Source organism: Drosophila gunungcola, chromosome 3R (genome assembly GCF_025200985.1).
Source record: "Drosophila gunungcola strain Sukarami chromosome 3R, Dgunungcola_SK_2, whole genome shotgun sequence".
Taxonomy (NCBI): Eukaryota; Metazoa; Arthropoda; class Insecta; order Diptera; family Drosophilidae; genus Drosophila; species Drosophila gunungcola.
The window spans coordinates 11762670-11787427 of record NC_069139.1 but is presented as its reverse complement, the minus strand read 5'-3'; the positions used below and the strand labels follow the sequence as shown (position 1 = coordinate 11787427).

The 24758-nt window shown below is 48.4% G+C and overlaps 5 protein-coding genes across 16 annotated transcripts in view; 2 read left to right on the top strand and 3 right to left on the bottom strand.

Moving 5' to 3' along the window:
• Positions 1 to 171: 171 nt before the first annotated feature.
• On the bottom strand, positions 172 to 3135 carry LOC128258113 (inhibitor of nuclear factor kappa-B kinase subunit beta). 2 transcript variants are annotated; one of them, XM_052989531.1, is made up of 5 exons: positions 2919 to 3135; positions 1163 to 2631; positions 940 to 1109; positions 479 to 877; positions 172 to 413 (listed from the first exon to the last, which is right to left on the bottom strand). In XM_052989531.1, exons 1-5 carry the CDS (start codon positions 3016 to 3018, stop codon positions 380 to 382), a joined length of 2172 nt encoding a protein of 723 aa, XP_052845491.1. In that variant the 5' UTR covers positions 3019 to 3135; the 3' UTR covers positions 172 to 379. The 2 variants fall into 2 exon arrangements, with proteins under 2 accessions (XP_052845491.1, XP_052845500.1); XM_052989540.1 differs by having other exon boundaries at positions 1181 to 2631.
• A 332-nt stretch (positions 3136 to 3467) lies between these two features.
• On the top strand, positions 3468 to 4437 carry LOC128258141 (histone-arginine methyltransferase METTL23). The gene is made up of 2 exons (XM_052989575.1): positions 3468 to 3760; positions 3818 to 4437. Exons 1-2 carry the CDS (start codon positions 3632 to 3634, stop codon positions 4430 to 4432), a joined length of 744 nt encoding a protein of 247 aa, XP_052845535.1. The 5' UTR covers positions 3468 to 3631; the 3' UTR covers positions 4433 to 4437.
• Positions 4438 to 4994: 557 nt separating this feature from the next.
• Positions 4995 to 15042, top strand: LOC128252518 (protein mini spindles). Its single transcript, XM_052980292.1, is given in 17 exon segments — positions 4995 to 5368; positions 6300 to 7080; positions 7137 to 7207; positions 7269 to 7588; positions 7650 to 9771; positions 9774 to 10185; positions 10245 to 10482; positions 10541 to 11058; positions 11561 to 11656; positions 11845 to 12258; positions 12322 to 12511; positions 12577 to 12830; positions 12891 to 13221; positions 13286 to 13459; positions 13523 to 13661; positions 13781 to 13986; positions 14041 to 15042. Coding segments are annotated over 16 exon segments (6255 nt in total). The 5' UTR covers positions 4995 to 5368; positions 6300 to 6391; the 3' UTR covers positions 14122 to 15042.
• On the bottom strand, positions 14977 to 23475 carry LOC128252519 (NACHT and WD repeat domain-containing protein 2). Of its 2 annotated transcripts, XM_052980294.1 has the most exons (13): positions 23311 to 23475; positions 22528 to 23258; positions 22047 to 22456; positions 21335 to 21479; positions 21042 to 21267; positions 20524 to 20965; positions 20208 to 20408; positions 18513 to 19361; positions 18060 to 18452; positions 17686 to 17999; positions 17533 to 17636; positions 15985 to 17109; positions 14977 to 15931 (listed from the first exon to the last, which is right to left on the bottom strand). In XM_052980294.1, the coding sequence occupies exons 2-13, from the start codon at positions 22628 to 22630 to the stop codon at positions 15048 to 15050; spliced, it is 5196 nt and encodes a 1731-aa protein (XP_052836254.1). In that variant the 5' UTR covers positions 22631 to 23258; positions 23311 to 23475; the 3' UTR covers positions 14977 to 15047. The 2 variants fall into 2 exon arrangements, with proteins under 2 accessions (XP_052836254.1, XP_052836253.1); XM_052980293.1 differs by having other exon boundaries at positions 22528 to 23475.
• A 504-nt stretch (positions 23476 to 23979) lies between these two features.
• LOC128251922 (unconventional myosin-XVIIIa-like) overlaps positions 23980 to 24758 on the bottom strand; it is a 32874-nt gene continuing 32095 nt past the window's right edge. For 8 of the 10 annotated variants that reach the window (XM_052979182.1, XM_052979185.1, XM_052979187.1 and 5 more), the window contains one exon: positions 23980 to 24569. In XM_052979182.1, the coding sequence (XP_052835142.1) occupies positions 24383 to 24569 (187 nt within the window). In that variant the 3' untranslated portion in view covers positions 23980 to 24382. Of the gene's footprint in view, positions 24586 to 24758 lie in introns of all 10 variants that reach the window. The other 2 variants (XM_052979183.1, XR_008267257.1) reach the window with 2 other exon arrangements.

Here is a 24758-nt window from a genome sequence, read left to right as displayed (position 1 = left end):
ATAACCAAGGCTCGATGAAAATTATAAGTTACTTACTCATATGTAAATGAACAAAGCCGACATCAGTTTTGGGCCATCTGGAAAGCAGGCATTAAATATCCAAATCAAACTTCCCCACTTCATGCCAATTTTAAATTCAATCGGCCAATGTAAACATTACACAGTGGCGAAAATTATAAACATGGATTGTTTTTTAATGTTTAACAAAACACAAATCATTCTGAGATGAAAAACATGCCCTTCAGTTTCTGAGAAACCATTAAAGCTAGTGAAATTACCAATTGGATGTGATATAACAAAATAAAATCGAATTATTCTATGATTTCGAATGGAGGCGTAGTGGTGAACTCCGGCATGACTTCTGTACGAGTAACAAGCATTAAAAGTGATCGATTTCCATTTCACGGATAAGCCTAAAAAAGCAAAAGATAATTTATCAATAAAAATATTAAATACAATTTTTTATATATTCACTTACATGCTATTAATCCTTTCTGCCTCATCGATAACACTGGCCGTGCCTAGAGAGTCAAATGAATCCGCCATGGGTTGCCCATAGCTCATAGTAAGACGGTCCATCGCGTCGCTAAGCTGAAGCATCGGAGATGGTGCTGTGGATATGGGCTTTACCATCTTCAAGTGCATGCTAAATATCTCGCTTTGCAAGTCGGCAAATTTGTTTAAGAGAACTCGGACGGACTCCTTGCTCTTAAAAAAATGGAAGTGCAGTGCATCGATAGCCTTGGAGCGTGCTTTAGCCTCGCCATCTCTATGCAACTGGGAACGAATAGTGACGAACTGAAGGAAGGCGTTTTTTAACTCCGCCGGTGAAATGGCCCGTTGTCCGTTACTCAGGTAAAGTTGGTGAAAACGAGTTCTAAAAATTAAAGCAAATAAGCTGGGTTATATTTCTCTTGTCTACTGTCATTATTGTCTTACGGATCGAATATATCTCTCTCGTCGAGATCCTTGAGCAGTTGACTTGTGGTCTGGACCATGCCCTGAGCACTGCGCAAGTTGGATTCAAAGTGGCCCTTGATTGATTTAGCGCTTAGTGTGATGGCTTCATAATTATTTGCGAGCTTCTCCCACTCTGCACCGTCGTTAAGCTGAAATCAGACCAAATGAGAAGTGAAACAATTTGTTTCCGGCGTATAGATACCTGAAAAGTCGGACTTACTAATTGAACTGCTGTTCGCAGGCTTTTCAGCTGTTCAAATGCATAGGTGGTAGTCAGAAGCTGCGCATTAATGCTGTCTATGAACGGATTGGCGACCATTTCGTCCTCCAGCGTAAGCGCATGCTCGTTAACACCGGACAGGAACATCTTGTAGATAGCTTGCTCCTTGTTGAGCACGTAGAACATGTCCAGAGCTACGCGTTTGACCACCCATCTCTCCTCCAACTTTAACATGTTGGTCATAAACTTCTGAGCCAGAACCGACAGCCTTTGCTCGGGCACACTGTAGTCACATTCTTTTTTCCCTTGAAAGATGTACAGCATTACAGGGGGATTTTTCCGCTTGGCCGACTTGCACGACTCCTTGCTCGTGTCGTTCCACTCCTCCACATACAGATTCAAGGGCTTAGTGTGTGGCGTGATTTGTTTGTGCGGATGGAAAGTAGGCAGCGCGCAGTATACATCCTTTGCGTCCATTCCGGTGTCGCGCACAATCAAGCGAATCAGATCGTCCATGGTCATGTCAGCCGTAACCGCGTACTCCAGTCGCTTGCAGCAGTTAACTGCAAACATAGTTAGCACCTTCATCTGGTTCAGCTTGTCGAGCTCAGCGAAGACGACTGGAACTGATTGTACTTCATCAGATGCCAGCTGGCCGCGTCGCTTGTAGTCTGTGTCCAGCGGGCAGCGCAACCATTTGGTGAACGCCTCGGCCCAGGGCTGCGACAGATGGTGCTCCTCAGGCAGTTCGAACTGATTTTCAAAACGACAGCTTTCCTGTGGATCCTCCGTGATGGCAATGCAATTGACGGGCTTCTTAAGCAAACTGAGTAGAATATTCTTTGGCGTCTGGTGTGGTATGAATGGCAGCTCGCCCGTGGCCAGCTCATAGGCAATAATTCCCAGTGACCAATAGTCCACGGCTGAGTTGTAGCGGCCCGATTCCACCACTTCGGGGGCGAAGTAGTGCCGGGTGCCCACCACACTCTGTAACATCGTCTGGTCGGGAGTTACACGCGCCAACCCAAAGTCGGTTAGCTTGTACACCTTCTTTCCATCCTCGCCGCGTTGGATTACAATGTTATCCGGCTTCAAATCGCGGTGGCAGACTCCGCACTTAGAGTGCAGGAAGTGCAGGGCCTGACGGAGAGCGACCAGGATCTGACGCACCTCGAACTCCACCAGTCCGTTGGCGTTCTCCGGCCTCTGCAGTCGCTTCCTCACATCGCCGCCATTGCAGTACTCCAGCACAATCACAGGCAACTTGGCAAGGTGCCTGGCATTAAGGAATTTCACGAAGTCCGGATCCTCATCGTCCAGGATCACGCCAGCCACAATGTGAGAGAAATGCAGGAACTGGCGTGACCAATTGAACTCCTTGTTCCAACGTTCGCTCAGTTTTATTTGCTGATCGGCACCCAGAGAGTTTGTGTTCTGCATATGTTTGGTGGCTAAATGAAAGATAAATAAACAAACATAAGTGGCGTTTATATCTGCGACGCAGGGAATGGCTTTCGGCTGACTCAGCCAAAGGGCTATAAGCTCTATAGGCTATGGACTATCGCATCCGGGGACCACACACACGTATAAATCGGCCGGGTGGCCTTGCTATCAGTGCACCACCGGGAAATGCTTGCATCAGCCTGATTTCTGCGAATTGCACACAAACACACAACACTGGGAAAAGCATTTCCATATATGTACGTTGTGTGGGGCCCAAAAGTTGTTTATAGCTCACCGATTTCCCGGCCCGTCGTCCGGTTTCGCCAGTGGAGCACCTCGCCGAATCCGCCCTGGCCCAATTTGCCGCAGCACTCCCATTTCCCAAAGGAGTTCATCGTTTTACTTTTACTTTAGCTCTTTAATTTACGCAGCACCTTCTTTGAAGAATCCCTCCATCGCACAGCGAATCTCAAAACTTTGAAACGATCCTTAGAGATGGGCGATAGTTGAGTTCGTGAGCACTTGTCCCAGCATTCAGCAGCACCACAGGGTCTCAAATATTTACATTAAGGGTGCGCTTAGCTGAAAAAAGTATTATGGTACAATTTTGACGGATATAAGCCATAATTAAATTTGAAATTGTAGAACAATTTTTATAAATTGAATTTAATTTGCTGTGTTATTTAAATATCTTTTATTATTTCAAATCGGAGATTGTATAACACAAATCTGTAAATAATAACTATACATTTTTAATGAAAATAAAATATTTAAAATTTTTAGAAAAAATTCGGTAATGTATGTCACCCTTAATCATTACTTTAATTAAATTTTTGTTTGAATTGCCGGTATTCGCGTTAGTCACGGATTACCAAGCTCACCTCCAGCATTATCGATAATAGTATCGTTTCGGCTTTGGCATCACTAATCAAACAGGTTGTAAACAAATCTCTAAAAAATAGCAACAGTTTATAAAAAAAAGTACTATTCCTGCATGCCCGTGTTAAAATGCGTTTCCACATGAAGAGCGGCAGCGAGGACAACGACATTGTGGCAGCCACAGCCACCGCCGAGCACATCCGTAAGTTCGTTTTCAGCGGATCCCCCGCCGAGCGACTGGAGATCAAAATACCCGAGGTGAGATTGAGGACCAGGTGTTCCCGCAGCAACTAATCCTTAAAAATGAACCCATAGCTGCTCCAGGGAGCGTACTCCTTCTACACGTGGCCTTGTGCCCCAGTACTAGCCCACTTTCTTTGGGAACGACGACAGACACTGGCCGGAAAGCGCATTCTGGAGCTGGGGAGCGGCACCGCCCTGCCCGGCATTCTGGCCGCCAAGTGCCGCGCCCAGGTGGTGCTCACCGACAACTGCATCCTGCCCAAGTCGCTGGCCCACATCCGCAAGTCCTGCCTGGCCAACCAGCTGCAGCCGGGCGTGGACATCGATGTGGTGGGCCTGAGTTGGGGCCTACTGCTGAACAGCGTGTTCCGACTCCCACCTCTGGACCTCATCATTGCCGCCGACTGCTTTTACGATCCTAGTGTTTTCGAGGACATTGTGGTAACGGTGGCCTTTCTGCTGGAACGGAATGCCGGGGCCAAGTTCATATTCACATACCAGGAGCGGAGCGCCGACTGGTCCATCGAGGCGCTGCTCAAGAAGTGGAAACTGCAGGCATTGCCCGTCAGCATGGACGACATTGGCAAGGAGTCGGGCGTGGATCTGCTCGAGTTTATGGGCGGACACACCATACACCTGCTTGAAATAACGCGCGTCGAAAGCGGCGGCACAATAAATTCTATATAACAGTTTACATATGATTTTATATATTTACATTGGATTCAAGCTGTACTGCCGAAAAGCCCCAAAGCCCTATCATTTTTAAATTCAAATTAAACATTGCCTGCTTATATATGTTGCATATCGATAGCATTCATGAAAACCGATATTATTCAGATAACATTCACGAAAGCGATAATGTAACGATAAACGTTAAAATCACCTATCTAGGTGATGTTGCCAGATCAGACCGTCATTTTTGAATGACGGTTAAAAATCAACATATTTTGGTCGATAACTCGTTAAATATTAACTTAATCGAAAAAAGGTCACAAAACAAAAAAAAAAGGGTATTTCAATTAGTCTTGACGCAAACTTTGACCTATTTACTCGTAATCAGGACCCCAAAACACATGGATCCTGAAAATATAAATATATATGATCGGGAGTTGGGGCTTTTCTGAAGTACAGTAAAGTAACTACACTATTTTCCAACTTTAGCCGCTGCTCCGCAAGGTAAAGTTCTTTTTTCAAAGTGTGAAAATATTTGCAAGTGGAATACGGCTATTTTATTTCCATTTTTCCATGTATTATATCGATTATTTCTGGCGGTCACACTGGCGCGCGACGACGCTGCTGAAGAACTGCAAAATTATTATTTATTTACCTCACGCGAAACCGAGTGAATTCCGCTGCACAAAAGTGCTTCGATGTGGTGAAAACGTAGTTAAGTTATTATTTATTGTTGCTGCACAGCTGGCAGCCGTAAAAAAGCTCGTCGGTGAATTCAACTCGAATTAGTGTGAGTGCCTAAGTGCGAAAGTGTTGGTGTGTCGCCTGCGAAAAATCGAAGTTATTGCATTGCGCAGCCCTTTAAAACCGCTACCACTGGCCAGCTGTCCGCCCCCACAGCCCCTGCCACGCCCCCCGCTGCTCGGCGGTACTTGGATCTTAATTCTGATGGTGAGTGTTCCGGAATGCACTTGAGTGCATCGCGATTTCGGTCCAGGGCGTCGCTTTTTGTTTGTCGCTAAAATGGGCGGAATTTGGTGCATCTGGGGCTCTCAAGTAGCAGCCACTGGAAATTGAAAGTCAGAGCAACGTTTAGCAATTGGCTGGAACGGTAAACGACGGCATTTTCCAGACGTATAGAGCCGCAGGAGAAACATTTGTTCTTGCCCGCGATCCGTTAATTCGAACGAGAGAGCGTCGGTGTGCGTGAGAGCTTAAAAGTACGCTTAAGAAAGACAGAGAGAGAGAGAGAGAGCGGGAGGGTGGTTAACAAAGCGCGGCATATCCGACTAATGGAATTCTCTTCTGAAACTGGAGCACAGATAATCAGTCCATATACAGATGTTGAGAAATTTGTCAAGGGGTATGAATAATTTAATTATTTTAATGATATTTTTGTTTTGTTGATATTACGTGTAGGGACACGAAAGATACCAGACTGAGTCAGTCACAGGCTTGCGTGTGCGTATATGTCACCTTTTGGGACGGAGGGGGAAGGCTGCCCTGCCCCTGATATGTATATTGTCTAAATAAGGCGCGCTATTCTGTGATATGATATCACCCATCCTGGTGACAGCCAACCAACCTTTTCCGAAAAACCAAATTCGCACGCTCCTATTTCTATTTCTTCTTGCCAAATAACTGCAGTTGGACGGGCGGCAATCTAAATATGGCCGACCCATTTACTCTTTGCCGCCTCTCGAGCGGAACGGACGGATGATTCCTTGGCCTCCGGCATTTCATCGACCATTAAGCTCAATTTTGAAACATTAGCTTGATGGCTCCTGACAACCAGAATAGTTCTGCTTCATTGAGATTTGGTTGATTTTTAGAAAGAAATTCGGTTTGATTTGATTTTATATAATATTTTTTCTTCTCTAAGAATGTTGGTTGAGACAACTGCTTGCGACAGAGACCACTGAGGAGAATCCACTGCTCAGACCAAATCGGGTTGAGTTCTGAGCACCACACACAATGGCCGAGGACACCGAGTACAAGAAGCTGCCGGTGGAGGAGCGATGTGTGCACAAACTATGGAAAGCCCGCGTCGACGGCTATGAGGAGGCCGCTAAGATCTTCCGCGAGCTAGACGACGAGAAGTCGCCGGAGTGGTCCAAGTTTGCGGGCCTCATCAAGAAGATGGTGGTGGACTCCAATGCACTGGCCCAGGAGAAGGGCCTGGAGGCGGCCCTCATCTTTGTGGAGAACAGCGGCCTTGCCGGACGCACTGTAGGCGATGTGATGACCGGCATTGTCCAGAAGTGCATTGCCGCGCCCAAGACAAAGACCAAGGAGCTCTCCGTCCAGGTGGCACTCATGTACGTAGAGATCGAGAAGCAAGATGCCGTCGTCGAGGAACTGATCAAGGGCATGGAGGCCAAGAACCCTAAGATTGTGTCCGCCTGTGTGGCGGCCACTACGCTGGCTCTTCGGGAGTTCGGACACAAAGTGGTCGGCGTAAAACCGCTGATTAAAAAGCTGGCCCCACTGATGTCTGATCGAGATAAAGCGGTCCGAGATGAAGGCAAACAGCTGGCAGTTGAGATCTTCCGCTGGATCGGAGCCGCCATGAAGGCACAGATCTCAACGTTGCCCCAGGTAACGCTCAAAGAGCTGGAGGATGAGTTTGACAAGCTCAAAGGCGAACGCGTCGAGCCTTCCAGGTCAGTTTTTACCCAACTTTTAATTGGTTTCCTTACTGAAGTTTTTTTCCGTCTAGATATCTTAAATCACAGCAAGAAAAGCAGGCAAAAATCGCAGACGCAGCCGCCATCGAAGATGCCTATAATGGTAAGGACTTCATTCCGGTTAATCAATGTAATACTGATTTGGCTCTACTTGTATGGTATAGAAGAGGATGGTGAGGCTGGCGTCGAAGAAATCGACCCCATGGATCTTCTTGATCCCGTAGACATACTCTCCAAGATGCCCAAGGACTTCTATGACAAGCTGGAGGAGAAAAAGTGGACACTGCGCAAGGAATCGCTGGAAGTCCTGGAGAAGTTGCTTACTGACCATCCAAAGCTTGAGAACGGGGAGTACGGAACGGTAGTGAGCGCCCTGAAAAAAGTGATAACCAAGGATTCCAACGTAGTCCTTGTGGCCATGGCCGGAAAATGCCTGGCTCTATTGGCAAAAGGATTGGCAAAGCGATTCTCTAACTACGCATCGGTAAGTGATGACTCATACTCTCCTTTAAACAAAAACTAACAGATACTTTCTTTTATTCCAGGCTTGTGTGCCATCCCTTTTGGAGAAATTTAAGGAGAAGAAACCTAATGTTGTGACAGCCCTTCGAGAGGCAATCGATGCCATCTACGCATCCACTTCACTGGAGGCCCAGCAAGAGTCGATTGTGGAGTCGCTTGCCAACAAGAACCCGAGTGTTAAATCCGAGACGGCCTTGTTCTTGGCCCGTGCCCTGACCCGCACCCAGCCAACCGCTCTAAACAAGAAGCTGCTCAAGCTTCTGACCACCAGTCTGGTGAAAACGCTTAACGAGCCGGATCCAACGGTCCGCGACAGCAGCGCCGAAGCCCTGGGCACTCTCATGAAACTGATGGGTGATAAGGCGGTGACTCCACTGCTAGCCGACGTCGATCCCCTCAAGATGGTCAAGATTAAGGAGTGCCACGATAAGGCGGAGATAAAGATAAAGGTTGCTGGTCCGAAGAAGGAGGCGCGACCTGCATCAGCACCGGCTGCGAAAGCCTCTGCTCCTGCCAAGACCACGGCGGGAAGTGTGGATCCCAAGCCAGTGTCCCGACCGGCCACTACAGGGGCTCGCAAGGTCCTGAAGAAGCCCACGGCAGGCTCAGGGGGTGGAGCTGCATCTGCCCCAGCTGCGAGTTCTAAGGCGGCTGGAAAAGCCCTAGCCACGGAACGTGAATTAACGCCCGAAGATTTGCAGGAAAAGGCCGATGAAATTTTGCCAGCCGACATACTTAACGGATTGGTGGATTCCAACTGGAAGAATCGCCTGGCCGCTGTGGAGCAGCTCCTAGGCGAAATCACCGGCTTCGATGCAAAACAGGCGGGCATCTCACAGATCCTGATCCGAACAATCAGCGGCCGCAAGCCCGGCCTTAAAGAAATGAACTTCCAGGTACTCAAGTTTAAGCTGGACATAATCCGCAGCGTGGCCGAGAACTATCCGCTGACCACGACAACCGTGGATCTGGTGGTCAACGAAATAACCGAAAAGTTAGCTGACGCCAAGAATGGAGCAACTGCCGCTGATGTTCTGTCCGCTTTTGCTGAAGCCACTAAACTGGAATACATCGTTGGCAAAGTGCTGAGCTTTGCCTTCGAGCAAAAGTCACCGAAAGTGCAATCGGAGGCCTTCAATTGGGTGGGCAAATCCATCACAGAGTTCGGCTTCCAACTGCAGCCAAAGACTTTAATCGAGGATGTACGTAAGGGAGTGCAGAGCACCAATCCAACAGTTCGTGCTGCTGCCATCCAACTCGTGGGCACCATGTCCATGTATATGGGCAATGCTCTGATGATGTTCTTCGACAGCGAAAAGCCCGCCCTGAAGTCCCAGATCCAGGTCGAGTTTGACAAGAACGTGGGTGAAAAACCGCCAAAGCCTGTTAGAGGAGTCCAACGTAGCAGCGGCGGAGCAACCAGTAGTTCGCCGGACAATGAGGACGACGATGGTGGAGCAGCCGGAGAGGAGGAGCCAATCAACATGGCTGATCTTCTACCCCGCGTTGACATTGCGCCGCAGATTACGGAGGCCCTGCTCAAGGAAATGTCGGACAAGGATTGGAAGACTCGGAACGAGGGACTGACTAAGCTGCAGGCTATAATATCGGAGGCGCGGCTGATCAAGCCCAGCATCGGAGACTTAGCTCCTGCTCTGGCCCACCGCCTGGTCGACTCCAATGCCAAGATTGCCCAGACGACACTGGCCATTTGCGAGCAGCTTGCCACGGCCATGGGCGCTGGCTGTCGCAACCATGTGCGCACCCTGTTCCCTGGATTCTTACACGCCCTGGGGGATAACAAGAGTTTCGTGCGGGCCGCCGCCCTCAACTGCATCAATAGTTTTGGCGAGAAGGGTGGCTACAAGGAGTTCTTCGAGAGCGAAATGATTGCGGATGCCCTCAAGGGCGGATCACCAGCTCTGAAGACCGAACTGTGGGCTTGGCTGGCAGACAAGCTGCCAGGCCTTCCCCCCAAGTCGGTGTCGAAGGAGGATCTGCATTCAATGGTGCCTCATCTTTACGCCCACATCTGCGACCGAAATGCCGAAGTACGCAAAAACGCCAACGAGGCAGTACTGGGAATCATGATCCACCTCGGATTTGATGCTTTGAATCGAGCCCTGGACAAGCAGAAGCCCGCCTCTAAAAAGATATATATGCGGCTTTAGAGAAGGCGCGCCCCAATCTCCCGGTAAAACCGCTGCCCAAGGGCAAGCAGCAGGCTCCGATACCGGAGGAGCCGAAGGCAAAGACAGTGCGTGGCGGCGGTGCTGGCGGGGCAGCTGGTGTCCAGAAGAGTGCCTCCGCCAGGGCTGCCGGAGGGCAGGACAAATTGCCGGCACCTGCGCGAAAGAAGGACGAGGATATCGACCTTTCGCCGCTCCTGACTGCTAACAACTCCAAGAACCAGCGACTGCTGGACGAGCAGAAAATGAAGGTGCTCAAATGGACCTTCGTAACACCACGCGAGGAATTTACCGATTTGCTACGCGACCAGATGATGACGGCCAATGTAAACAAGGCGCTGATAGCCAACATGTTCCACGACGATTTTCGGTGAGTCCTACGGCCATCACTGCTGAATTCCAGTGATAACCCCTTGAATTCCCTTCCAGCTATCACTTGAAAGTCATCGAGCAGTTAAGCGAAGATCTGGCTGGCAACAGCAAGGCACTGGTGTGCAATCTGGACCTGATCCTCAAATGGCTGACGCTGCGCTTCTATGATACGAACCCTTCTGTGCTGATTAAGGGTCTCGAATATCTGGTGCAGGTCTTCCAGATGCTCATTGACCAGGAATACATTCTGGCCGAAAACGAGGGCAGTTGCTTTGTGCCCCATCTGCTTTTGAAGGTAAGACTGGGTATACGGGAGCTAGCGGAAGTTCCTAAACGGCTTTGTGCATTTGCAGATCGGAGATCCCAAGGATGCAGTCCGAAATGGCGTACGTCGCGTCCTGCGGCAAGTTATCTTGGTGTTTCCCTACGTCAAGGTTTTTGCTTATGTGATGGAGGGTCTTAAGTCTAAGAACGCCCGTCAGCGAACCGAGTGCCTGGACGAACTATCCTTTCTGATTGAGACCTACGGCATGAGCATCGCCCCCCAGGCGGCAGTCCGGGAGATTGCCCGCCAGATCTCCGACCGAGATAATTCTGTGCGCAACGCAGCTCTCAACTGCATCGTGCAGGTGTTCTTCTTGTCCGGCGAGAAGACTTACAAGATGATTGGCCATCTCAACGAGAAGGATCTGTCCATGCTCGACGAGCGCATCAAACGGGCCAAGAAGACGAAGAAGCCAACGCCTCCGGCCTCTGTCGATATGCCCGCCAGCGGCAGGCCCACCACAACTCAGCGACAAGACAGCATCGAGATCGAAGATGCAGAGGTGGGCAACGGTTGCGACGAGCTGCCGCCACCCGACGAGGAGGGGTAAGTGTGCGGGGCTGACTTTTAAAACCAATTTCCCTCGACCCTAGATACTGGCCAATTATCTACTTAGTTTGTTGGGTGCCCTAAGCAGCCGAGGGTTGGAAACTGCTGCCAGCATTGTGAACAAAGCGCGAGAAACCCTTTCAATCCAAACCATGTCGTCCAACACAACGAAATTCCAAAACAGGAAGCACTTATGACTTGCGTATTTGTGTTTATTTTGTAATTTATTTGTGGCTTTGGTTTAATCAATCGTGTAATATATTTGTCAAAATAATTTGAAAGAAATCAATCAAATTAGAATTATGAATTGCAATGACAAATACTTAAAAGGTACTTTTAGATGGACAACAAACCATTTGCGTGCCCTCGTACATGTTTCTTACTGCGTTTTAGAGTGGTTTCCAACCTCGGACATATCAGTAGATGTAACCTTTTAATTTCGTTGATTTCAGTTGGTTTTCTGTTGATTATCGTTTATATTTTTATTTTATTGACTCAGTTTGCAGCGGCAGTTAAATGCGCGTGGGCAGAGCAACCTGACGGAGCGGAGTGCCACCAATGTGGTTGCCTACTTGAACTCCCTGACTCGACAGGCGTAAAGTGGCTTTCTTTATACTTAGTGTGTCGTTTGTTCATTTGTTTTTGTGTTGCTTGCTGGCGTGATTGTGTATAAAGTCGCCTTCGCCTTTGTTGTTCACATTTTCGTCATTGCTTTTCTTGTACCAAGCTCAATTAGGTTTTCGCAGTTGCGCTAACGCTTTTCTTTCCTCCCACAATCCCCAGAACCTTTGACCAGGCGCCATCGTCGCAGCTGCTTCTACTTCAGCAGCAATTGCAACAGCTGCAGCAGCAGGCCCAGCAACAGAAGCCAAGCGGTCCCTTCGGCCTAGACTCGCAGGTAATAAGCGACATCGAAAAAGACTGGGTCCGCGTGGACCAAATGGAACAGAAGCCACTGCTGAATGTGGACATCTCGTCGCTGGACGAGCCCATTAGGGTGAGGCCGACTCGCGCCGGTGTTCACTATCCACAGGAGAAGTTCGATCGCCTGATTTCGCGGCAGCACTACATGCAGCAGACCCTGACCACGTCTCCGTCGTCCACCGGCGGCATGACAAGTGGCATCTCGCCCTACCGCAGTCCCATGCGTCTGCAGCACCAGCAGGTGCCCCAGCAACTGGAGAATAACATACCAAAGTAGGTGTTCCATTTGCCTGGCTCATAAACCCGATTCATTACTCCTATTTTCCCTACCTCCAGCTTGGCCGATGTTCTGCCCAAGCACGATCCGCACCTGATCAAGGTGATTAAGGGGGTTAGCAGCACGGACACGCTGAAGGCTCGCGCCTCTATTAACGAGCTGGGCGCCATCATCGAGGTTCCCGAGAAGCAGGCCGTGATGCGTGACTACGAGGAAATATTTATTCAGAATGTGCTGGCACAGTTCAAGGTACATAGTACATAGTTATTATGCAGGTTTTTTTTTAGCAATTACCATTCGATTTCGGCTTGCAGAATCTCTCACAGATACCATCGGCTCAATCCGTGGTCGTATACCAGCCGCTACTATCCATTCTGTATACATTTTTCCATGCCAACATTCTGGGCAAAACGCTGAGCGTGGCCTGCATTAAAAATCTTATGTCGGCGCTGCTAAACCTGATGGCCGATCCCAAGTTGGCCGTGGGCGATGACAGTCAGTATAATAAGGTTATAAATGGCATTTGCCTCAAAGTGTTGGATAAGGTCGATTTTACAAATTTAAACTGGTAAGTTTAAATGGACAGTGGTTAGGTCGCATCGTTTAAATTACTCAAAAACCATTACAGTGCTTTGATACGTCTGCTGCGCGAGACTTGCCCTGAGGCCAAGCTACCCAAGTTCACAGATCTGCTGATGAAGTGCATCTGGCGAAACGTTAAGATGTTGCCAGAGCGCAGCAACGAGCTGAACTACGACGCCGTCATTATGGAGGTGCACGAGTTTATGCTGGCCTTGCCCAGTACCTGGTGGCAGAATCGACCGTCGGACACTCCGATGCGAACGATCAAGACCATTCTGCACAACATGGCAAAGGTTAAGGGTAACGCCATTCTGCAGCACCTCAACCAGATTCCCACACACTCGGAGCTGCACACGTATTTAATACGCATCCTCAAGGTGGGTTCTTTAGATAATTTTATAAAGGACTTATGATTATTCTTAAGCCCATATGCCTTTGTAGAATTTCCAGAAGGATGGCTCTGCAGCAGTAATTGGAGCATCGCCCCAGAGAGCCAAGGAGATTGCCGCCAAGCGTATTTCGCACCAAACCCACGACACAGTATCGCAGATCTTTAAGCTTATCTCGGATAGGGATACCAAGCAGCAAGGTCTGCAAAAGCTTTACGAGTTTAAGGTGTGTGTTTTTAAGATATTCTTGTTGATGTTTATGCTAAGGCATTGTTCTACAACATTGCAGCAACAACACCCAGATATTGATCTGAGCACCTTCCTCCAGGGCTCAAGTGCCACTTTCCACAAGTACATCGACGAGGGTCTGGCCGAGATCGAGCGCAACCAGAACGCCGGCTCTGCACAGGCGCCGGACAATCGCACGGGTAAGGGTTGCGCACGGAACGTTTAACAATCGATTTCATTTACTAATCACATGCACATGCATTAATAAATGTGTCTTAAATCCGACGAACTGCAGCCGCTACTCGTTCTTATCTCACAGATGTCAACCACCAGAACAGCGCGCATGATGCCGATTTCTGGATGGACCGCCTGCAGTATCACTTGTCCGGCGGAGGCGGGGCCGGCAAACTGGCCTCCGCCCGTTCAGCAGACGATGGATCTCACATGCTGGACAACAAGGTGGTGGACGAGAATCTCTGCCTGAACGGCATGAACTCACAGAAGGCGTCGCTTATCAAGCGAGATGTGAGTGCAAACAGTGCGGAAATAGTTGGCAAATAATAAATGTATTTGTTTCAGAAGCGGGACATGTCGCCTAATCGCTTGCAGCATCTCCAGGCAAAGCTAGCCCAGATCAAGAAGGAGAATCATGCCCAATAAGCTGTGCGTTTCCCGTAGCTGGCAATCCTTAGCTACAAACGGCGGCAGCTAACCAATTATACAGAATCAGAGACACACTGAAAACACACTGATCGAGCCAGGCCTCGTTAACTACATGAATCATTTTTTATTTAACATAGTTATATGCTTACAAGTCGGCACATATATATATCCACGGTAATAATGTGTGGTAACAGCAGCTAGCAGTGGGTGTCAAAAGCAGGTTAACAACAGTAACAATAATTAACAGATAACACTATTACTATGTCTCCTTCAACAATGTATTGTACTTGTACTAATAACAATTGATCGGTCTATGTATTAGCACTGAGTTGTGTTCCGTATGCGATTCAATTCGATTTGATTTGATTCGATTGGCTAAGTTGAGATTGAAGTGGCGATTGTGACCGAGAGAGACCGGGTTCCAGTAGACAGCTTGTTAGTTTATGTATGCCAACGCTATTTCGTTTAAACTATCAGTGAAAGCAGTAGCATGTTAAAGGTTTGTGTACACTTGAAAGGTCATTGTCATTGTTTTGCATCACGCGCCCACTAGAATCGATTCTTGTTATTATGTATGTCTGGTTATGTTTTCAACACTCTCAACACGCCTCAAATTGTTTCAAGCCAAGCGTTGGGCTTAGTGCGCGCCAAAAAGCTCCTAATTTATACTCGTATTAGCTAACCGTAGTTTTTTACCAACTAGCAGTTACCCCCTAACCATTGTTTAGTTTAAGGCCCTTTCAGTTTTACCCGCACACAACACACACTCACACTGATTTCGATGCCGCAAGCACGCAGTACACGCAGGATAACACACACAAAACACACACACACACACACAGTAGACACGCAGCGTATTTTTGTAACATCCTCATGAACTATATGCGAAAATAAATGTTATATTTATAAATCGGCTAACCAAGCTAGTCGGCCACTGGCACCACAACGTCCTCGGTGATCTCCGTCAGCAGCTCCTCCTCGCCGTCCTCTCCCTTGCTGGTCTTCGCGTAGCGCGAGGAGATGGTGGCCACTCGGATGGCAGCCTTGAAGCCCACCCGCGCCTTCATCTTGGCCAGCTTGGCCTTCCAGTTCTCGTCGCGGGAGGGCAAGTCGTTAAGGAAATCGTTCATTTCCTCCTTCTTGGGATCCACGATGGCCAGCACAGACATGCAGCCGTCCACGGTGCCCAGGACGATGGCGCGTCCGTCCTTGCTGCTCTTGATCGCCGTGAGTTCCGCCTGCAGACGGTAGTTGGCTATCATCTCGGTGTCCCCGGTGCGGAACACGCGTATGGTCTTGCGACCGCTGTGGTAGTAGGCCACGTACTCGTCGTTCTCCGTGAAGATGCAGATCACCGAGAAGACGCCCTCGGCCACCTTGGGTATGAAGGTCTTCACCGTGGTGCCCTTGCGCAGCTCCAGCATCTCCAGTCCGCCGCGAGTGGGCGCATACAGGCCGCACTTGCCATCCCGTGTGATGCTGCCGCCCCACTTGGCGATGGAGCGGACGTGCTTCTTCGTCTTGATGTCCATCACACTGCCCTTCTCGCTGCTGATCACGGCCACCTGGTTGGCCTTGTGCGGCATCGGCACCAGCGAGATCACCTCCTTGATGGAGCAGCCCTTCAGCAGGATTTTGGACACGAAGGCCCCGTTCGTGGCGCTGTACACGCCCAGGCAATCCTTGTTGGACTTGTCCACGGTCACCACCACGATGTAGGCGTTGTCCGCCGTAATAACCGACTGCCGGAATGGCATGCCCGTGATCATCCGTATGGGAAAGTCGAACCGGAACAGGATGGCGCCCTCTTTAGAAGAGAATTTAAGCAGGCAAGATGGGTGCAATCATAAACTTACTCACCTGGCACCGATCGCATAGTGGTTATGGCCGTCAGCCGGTTGGCTTCATCCGCGGATCCGCCAGCAGCAGCCGCCAGAATGTCCCGCTGGTTGATGTTCGGCACGGAGACGGTGAGCACTTTGTACCCGTAGTCCATCAGCGTGATCTGCTGGATGCCGGGCTGGTCGTCCCGGAAAACAACCTGCTCGGACACACGGTTCCACACCAGGAACTTGCCCGTCTCGGAGGAGATGATGTAGCGGCCGTCCGGCGTGATCTCGGCATGGGTGACGATGGCGCCCAGGGGACTGTCGGCCAGTTTGGCCAGCAGGCGACCGGATCGCGTCTCCCAGACGCCCACACAGCTGCGGGTGACGGTCACCGCCATGTCCACCTCGGACAGACTGATGTCGTCGATTTGCAGCTCGTGGCGATCAATGACATGGACCTTCTCGAAGATGTTGTTGATGTTCCACACCTTGACCGATCGGTCGATGGACGAGGTGACAAGGTTGTTCCAGTTCCCGATGGTCAGCGGCTCCAGCTGAATGATGCGCCCGAAGTGGGCGTCCAGCACCTTTGCCAGCTGCCCGGAAGTGAGACACCAAACGTACAGATTCTTACGCACTCCGGCCACGGCGTAGTCCAATTTGGAGCTAACCATGATGGAGTTCGACTGCATGATCCGGGTCGTGATGTTGCGCACTCCGTGGGGAAGTGGCAGGTACAGTGCGCCCTCCCTTAAGCGGGATTCCGCCTCCGAGTCCTTGTCCCGGCTGCCAAAGTCCCAGATCACAAACCCCTTGCCCGCAGTTCCCAGCAGCATGCGATCGTTTTGGTCGAGGCGCAACTGCAGCAGCATCTCCTTGTCGTCGTTCTCGTACCGCGGCAGGTCCTCCACCAGAGTCCAGCAGATCTCTCCTGTGGCCTTGTCCTCGACGAAGTCGAACACGGAAACCGCGAAGTTCTCCTCGTTGGCACAGCCGTATGCCCTGGTCCTCTCCTTGTTCATGACCATGGCGCTGAACAGTCGCTGGGAGTTGGAGTAGTGGCCACTACGACACGAGTCCAGCCTCAGGCGCATGTCGTTGATGGAGCCCGACCAGAAGACCACGTTGTAGTCCGCAGCGGTAAAGAACTCCATATCTGGAGAGATAAGGGTAAGTACCATGTTAAATCATATATAACAAATTTAGATATGATCTCCCTAAATCAGGTGAACCCGATCTAGAAGTGTATAAGTATTATATATTATATATTTGTTTGTGAAATAATTTGCAATTATTGTTTGGGAAAAACATTATTTAATAAGCAATTTTTATTTATTTTTATTCTTTTCTTCTTCTGCTTCTGTCAAGTAAATATTTTTTAAAATAATTTGAAAACCCTTATACAAATGGTGTAACAACATTAAAAAATACATATGCTGAGACCATGAACGTGACAGATATATTATACGTTTAAAAAATAATCACTCATATTTAATTTAATTTAATAATAGTCTAATTTATCCCATTTCCATTTAATTTATATGTATGTCATATCCTAAGAGGTAGGATTTGTACTTACTTAGGATTTCCCAATCCTCATTTTCGCCAGGTACATCGAAGGTGTCTACCAGATTGCCGCGCATATCGAACTGAGCCCACCGAAGCTTGCAGGTGATGAACAAACTGAAAGAAAATAGGATTACCAACCCGTAAGATCCCGAAAAAAGCTTACTTTTGATTGAGCAGATAGAGGCCGCTGACTGGTCCGTGGGACTCCTCGAAGGGACTGTTGATCACCACAAACTCGCTGGAGAGCATGTTTAAGAGGACCGTCTGGTTGTTGTTGGAGTAGGCGGCGGCCCACTTGTTGTCCGGACTTAGGACCAGTTGCTGCATAATGCCCTCGATGCCGGGATTCACGTCCCGCGTCAGATCCGAAGTGGACAGGTCAAAGGTGATGAAGTGCGTGGATATGGAGACCATGTAGCGCATGTCGCTGGTCAAACAGAAGGCAAACACCGCGAATTGGTGACCCTCCAGGGAGTACTGTTCGCATCAAACTGGGATTAAGATCAAGTGTCCAACCAATTTGTGTATACCATCTACCTTTAGTGGTCCTCCTGGCGTGTGCAGGCAATGATTGACCGGAATGAGGGCGCAGTCCTTGGGACCACTGCGATCGCAGGCCCGCAGCAGCATTTTGATGTTGGGATTGCCACCAATCTCGGGCAGAAGTCGTCCCACCAGCTGCGGCGCCAGCATATTGGGATAGATGGCCAGGATGGCCCCGCCCAGGCGCAGGGCATCCGAGACCAGCATCAGCTCCCGCTTGGCCTCCTTGTCGTCCGTGTTGCTGGACGCATCCTCGAAATCCGCCAGCACCGCCTGCAGCGGACAGCTGGAGAGCTTGGCGTGCAGCCAGTCGTAGTTGAAGAGGACGTGCTCGAACAGATCCTTGAAGCGACGCGAGCGGACAAAGTGAAAAGGCAGCTCGCCAAACTGTTAGGATATGAGGATTAATTCAGTGGGAGTATGTAGTATTGAATCTCCCCAACTCACCTTGCGCAGATTGTAGCGCTTCGACAGTCCGTCCTTGCTACTGAAAACCAACGGCTGGATGGGCACTTTGCGGTCCGCCGAGCCCTCCTTGTCCGCCAGCCCAAATCTGTGCCGCTGAATCTCGGTGAACTTGAACGGCTTGGGCACCCCGCCGCCCCAGATGCCCAGATAGTAGTCCGCAATCATGGAGTGAAAGTAAATGGCCATGTTCATGTTCTTGAAGTAGCGCTCCTTGGCGGTGTCCCGGAACTGCCGGTGATACCAGTTCATCACGTTGACCCCGTCCGCCTCGCGTTCGCTCAGATAGTTGGGCAGATCGTTGCGGATACGGGTCCAGAGGAGCGGCGGAATACGCCGCGTGGGCGGCAGATGGTACTGGTAGACATCGTCCAGCACCTTGTCATCCAGCGAAATGAGATCCTCCAGTTCGCTCTCCGATAGCCCCGACTTGGAGGCGGTTATGTAGGCCAGGGCGTGGAAGACGAGTATGCGGCCGTGTTGCTTCTCCACCCGCTCGAACAGCAGCATGATGGAGTCCATCACCGTGTTGGCCAGGTGGGTCTCCTGGGGACGCGTGTAGCTGCGCCAGCGACAAATCTCCGCGAAGACAAGCTTCACGAAAATCGGCAACGAGCACTTGCTAATCGCATTGGCCACCAGTCGCCATTGGTAGTTGTTGAGGTCCCGGCACGCCGTCTTCATCCACATCTTGATCACGTTCATGGCCAGATCCTCGCCCAGGGCGGTCACCTCAATGAAGTTCTCCTCCACGTCGATCATCTTGCACAGGACATGGTACTCGTGGGACACCGTCGGATTGGCCGGCTCGTTGGCGCACGAGATGATGATCTGCAAGCAATCGGATTGGGATCTGTATACAAGGACATTGGCCAAAGGATGGCAGTGGGTGTGGATACCAAGCGAGGATCGCCTCATGCAGAACGGCTTCCTTGCGGTGTCGTTTTGGGAGAGGTGCCTGCGATTGCTCTTTGGTGGTTGAGTGTCGAGTGATTTTGCTTAGCACGCACAGGTCAAGCAATTGGAAAAACTTACACAGTTTCCCTTCAGAGTTTGGGCATGCGGGTTCATGCAGTGTATATACAGGGCGTATGAGTAATGCTGATGAAATTGGACTGAAGCAGGGGATTGAGCTTGTTTAGTTGTGTGGATAAGTAATCCTTACAAAATAGAGAAATAGCTTATATTCGTCACAGTATCTAGTCTCAATAAGGAAAATAGTCAATGCTGAATGCTCTGTTATATAAAACCTTAAAGTTAGAAGTCTGCGGAAGGTCGTTTAAAAGTTTCACAATTAATTCGTTTAACCATTTTAAATTTAACCTATTTTAGAATTTATAAAATATATAAGATAGTATATTTTATATAAATATTTTATACAATAAAAATTACAAGAGGGTATTTGTGAAGTGAGGAGTTCAAGTATCCACAATAATTCAATGCTGGATTTGGTATAAGTGCAAAGGTATCAACGATTTAGAAGAAAGTAAAAGTAACATGCAGAAATTTGTACAGTGTCAGAGAGGGCGAAACACATTTGTATTTACAAAATCGGTTAAATATCATGCGCTTAGGAGTTAGAGAAAAGTATTTCGAGTTTCATGCACAAAGAGGTAAAAGTAGAAAAGCGAGGAAGTGGACCTGTAGTCCACAGCCTCATCGGGGAAGAGGGCTCACCTTACAGTGCGCAGGCAGACGCGTCGGTATCCAGGATACCTTGTTCGAGTCTTGGGTGCCCGTTAGCTGGTCGACTGAGTCGAGGTAGATGGTCAGCGGCTGGGCGGGGCTGGCGTAAGTTAGTAATTGCTTAAAGTGTGCTGTTAAGGGGACAAGATCATCGGGTATGTTCTCGAAGGGTAGCATGTAGTTGTAAGAGATCTGAGGGGGGAGGGGGAGGTGTGTGTGTGTGTCGTAAGAGAGTAAGAGGTTAGAAGCGGTTAGGGTTAGTTTTGGGGGAGCTCCCAATGGTGGCTGGATTTTGGATGGACTTCACCTGCTGACAGATGGAAATCAGGGTGGCCGTCAAGGCACTGGAGTCCGGCGTTGTGCCCAGGAAACGGATGACGTTGATGGGCCGCGCGTGGGCGAACCATTCGGTGGCCACGAGGGCAACGCTCTTCGAGAGCAGTGAGGTCTTGCCGCAGCCTCCGTCGCCGAAAAGGACAAGTGGCTTATCTGAATCCCCCAGCATGTAGCGCTTGATACGTTCGCAACTTTCCTCGCGCCCGTAGAATATCTTGACCGAATTGTTGCAAGCGTGCAGATGCTGAAGGATCTCAGTTACTATCTGCCCCTGTGCACTGGAGTCTTCTTTGCGCATCGCCCTATCCACCAGCTTCACCACGTTCTTATAGAAGTGCGAGATGAAATGATTCAGGTACTCCTCGTGCGTCTCAATGTCCAGTCCCTCCCGTCCGATCCATTCCACGGTGTATCTGAAAAGTGCCAAGGGTCCGCCCCCCCCCTATTAGCATCCTGTTCCGTCTCCTCGGCGCTCCCTTTCTGCCTTACTTCTGGGCGTTAACGGCCTCGATCTTGGCCGGCAGTCGGGTGTCCCTCAGGTCGCTTAGCAACTTGGCCGACTCCGTGTCCAGGCTGCGGTTGATGATGTCCACGAACAGCGAGGCCTTCTTCAGGTTCTGCAGATTTATGTTGTTGATATACCTCACGTACGACAGGCAATGGTTCTTCGTGTTTTTCACATTCAAAATTCCGTTGATCACCTCCCGCTCCGTCACTAAACGCGGGTCAATGTTTGTTCAGCTACCACTACGATTGCTACTCCCTAAGCGCTACGAACTCACCCGACATGAAGTAGTTGTGCACATCCTCCTTGGACATCTTGTTGCTGGCCCCCAAAGAGGCGGCCGCCTTGCGCAGCAGCTTCTGCATCTTGTTGAGGGTGTCCCACCAGACTGCCTGATCCTCCGCCTGCAGCTTGGGCACGCGCTGGGAATAATGGTCTTTTAATAGTTTTAAAGCATAAATCTACTTTTTTCCTGACCTTAGTTTATTTTAAATCAAGAGTAGGGAAACCAATTTATTCCCTTGAAGACTTCGTAATAAACTATGTTACACATTATTCTTACTGACTGTATTTTGGTAAAAGAAAAATTGTGCATATTATTTTCTTAAACTTTTGTTAAAAATGTTTTTTTAATTTTTTTACCTTTTATATAACTTACACAAACTTAAAAATAAGAAAACAAATATTTATTCATTGAAACGTAAAAATATATAAATTAATTTGTTGTATCATGTACTGGCTTTAGTATTTTGACAATAATGTAAAAAATGTTTGGTCAAAATACATATGCCGACTAGTAAAGATAATACATTTAAAATGTGTCTTTTAAAATGTATAAAATGATAATAAATAAAACACTTCACTTTATATTTTTATCCCACAACACTCGTCTTTTACACACCTCGGGTAACATTTGATTTACGTTTTTGAGGACTTCATTTATTTTTTTATTCACTTAACTTTATCAAAACTTCGTCCAAAGAACTTACCTTGTTGTTGAAATTAATTAAAATAGAGGATATGGGCTGCAGCACCGAGATGGGTGGCACCGCATTGCTGTCCTTTTTGTACCACAGATCGAGGATGGCGCGGTCCACGCCCATCGAGGTCAGCTCCTCGCAGATCAGGGCCAGCTCGGAGGACACGATGTACGTGGGAATGGGCCGGTAGCCGTACTTCTGCCCCAGGAACACGATGAAGTTCGGTCCCATTGAGAGTCGCTGACAGTTCTTGATCTCGCGCATGCAAAGCTCCGTGGTCATGTGATCGTCGGTGGCCTCGTCTCGCACACCCCAACGCATGTCCACCACCTGAAACTCCAGGCCGTGCTTCTCGCGACAGTAGTCCTTGATCCGGGGATAGCACTTGGCCATCAGTGTGTTCCGCTCCATGGTGGTGTCTGCGGAAAATCCGGATTACATAACAAATTCACACCACACAGCCACACATGGCTTTGGTTTGTTGACCGACCCGTGAACGTGGAGCTGGTGAAGATGCGCACGATTTTCGAGCTAACCGGCGGCAGGGACTCCAGGGAGCCCAGGAAAATCGAGTCTATGGTGCGGTCATCCATGTTGGTATTATCTTAAGCTAATCCAAGTGCCGCAGGTGCAGCGCTGCGATTCTGTTCCGCAGCCTTTGAAATCCAATATGTGTCTGCGCCAGAACGGAGACCCAGAAATTGGCGTAAAGTCGCTGCTGTTTGATCGATAATCCGGATACGTGGCGCATTTGACAGTCGCCTAGTTGACGGTTGTTTTTGAGTTCAGCTCGACTGACGGACACGCGGCATTTTCTTCCTCCCCCATCCTCCCCCCATCAAAACGGGGACGGGGGACCAAGTGGAGGAGTTTCCCAGGGCAGCACCTGTTGCTCCCGCCTAGATTGGAAAGCCATAGCCAGACGCTATATTGTGATTGTGATTGATGTCTGGGCCTCCGGCTTTGACATACAACAAGTGTTTTCAAGTGCTTGCGGCCTTCCCCCAAAGCGTTGGAGTAAACTTGCGTGCCTGGCTTTCATTCGTGACCGATCCGGGATTCCAGGCGTGGGCGTGGGACTCCGATTGCGATGGCTGCAACTTTCAAAGTCACCCGGGATGGCGACTGCCGAATGGTGCCACTTAATGGGTTTTGGGCTCCACTTTCGGGGGTAAGTGGGTGCCAGATTTCTAGCCCCTGTCTTACACATTTGACCTCGACCTACCAGCGTGCGTGATTACACAAATAAATCAATGCTCAAGAGTTGGCTTACTTCTTATCAGGAAGTTCAGTTTTAGGCCAAGTGCTTGTATGCCATTTTTAGGTGCTGACTTTTGATGGCTGTTCCTTGATTAAAAACTTGGGCCAAAAAAAAAACGGGCATTTAAGATTATCAATTCAAACGGGAATAACATTGCTTGCTTGGAAAAGTAAAATTCAAAAGCGTATAAGGTCATTAAGATCCTTTGATACTTGGATTCATTAGTTTTAAGCCGAGATACAAAATTTAAACACTTTACATACACTTTACAAGAATTTTAAAGGTAATATTACCCAAAAAGTATGCTATACATTAAGAGATCAAAATGATCAAGATCCATGCCATTGAAATGATAAATAAACCTTATGCAGTTTTATTTCTGTAATTAAAACAACACGTTTCTGAAAGAAAATTCACTTATTGAGTTTTATAACAATATATTTATTTGTTTATGTTCGTTTTGTTAGTTTTTATAAGGATTTTTATGAATCTTTCTTGTTAATTAATGATTTCTGCAAAATTTCGTATTCCAATATATATTACTGTGTCTTTACTTAAAAGATTTTCCTTTCAATATGTGATGAATGACGCTAATGACGTTGTTTAATTAATGATTTTATGATGGGGACGATGATTCGTATAAGAATATGAGTTATTTGTAAAATACTCGATTTTTTGGGATTTAATTTGATTAAAGGTTTAATTTATTGCGTTTAGCATACACTTGCCTATGATTTTGAAACGCGTTTAACTAATTTCATTTAAGTTGGCTATAGGATAATGGACTATATTCTATATAGGCTATAGGTGTTAGTTCCAGTTTTTGTTTTTGCTTGTTTTGAGAGAGATAAAACATGTTAATCACTTTTTATTTAGGGACTGTCGCGCAAATTAAATTAACTACGATCTAGCATTGCTGTTGAATGCCTATAGGGTTCATATCATATATTATCATGTAGCTATATTTCGATAATAAATAGTTAAACATATTGAACTAAACAGTAATCAAATAATAATGATAAACAATTAATAAATATCCAAAAAATAAAAATTACAAATTACAAATAGCAGCCCCAATATGGATCTACGGCTTGGCCAGTCCAGCAGCATCCTGGCCATTATGCTGGCCCACTGGCACTGTTAGTCCCAATCCCATCCTGGTTTTGGCCACGGCTGCTGCAGGATTTGTGTCCGGTTTGTGGGCCGGTATGGCTTTGGCCGCCAGTGCCAGCTTATGAATGTGTGGCGACGATGGCGACGTCACTGTAATTCTACAATAAGAAAAAGCTAATGGTTTACACGCACACACACGCGGACGAGGAAGGGGCGGGTTGTTGTTGTTGTTACGGAGCGGGGCGGAGCGGAGCGGGAGCGGTACAGCGGATCAGAGCGGAGCGGAATGAGGATTTGTTGTGTGTTTTGGTTTTCATTTGTCACATACGCATTAACATATTTACACG

Excerpts from the sequence above, each read along its gene's own strand:
- LOC128258113 (XM_052989531.1), bottom strand. The coding sequence starts at position 3,018 with ATGAACTCCTTTGGGAAATGGGAGTGCTGCGGCAAATTGGGCCAGGGC. Across the intron at positions 878-939 it reads GAGAGAGATATATTCGATCC|AACTCGTTTTCACCAACTTT; the intron begins GTAAGACAATAA and ends TTTAATTTTTAG. Across the intron at positions 414-478 it reads GCAGAAAGGATTAATAGCAT|GCTTATCCGTGAAATGGAAA; the intron begins GTAAGTGAATAT and ends TTGCTTTTTTAG.
- LOC128258141 (XM_052989575.1), top strand. The coding sequence starts at position 3,632 with ATGCGTTTCCACATGAAGAGCGGCAGCGAGGACAACGACATTGTGGCA. Across the intron at positions 3,761-3,817 it reads TGGAGATCAAAATACCCGAG|CTGCTCCAGGGAGCGTACTC; the intron begins GTGAGATTGAGG and ends ATGAACCCATAG.
- LOC128252519 (XM_052980293.1), bottom strand. The coding sequence starts at position 22,630 with ATGGATGACCGCACCATAGACTCGATTTTCCTGGGCTCCCTGGAGTCC. Across the intron at positions 21,480-22,046 it reads TAATTAATTTCAACAACAAG|CGCGTGCCCAAGCTGCAGGC; the intron begins GTAAGTTCTTTG and ends CATTATTCCCAG. Across the intron at positions 18,453-18,512 it reads AGCGCTACAATCTGCGCAAG|TTTGGCGAGCTGCCTTTTCA; the intron begins GTGAGTTGGGGA and ends ATATCCTAACAG.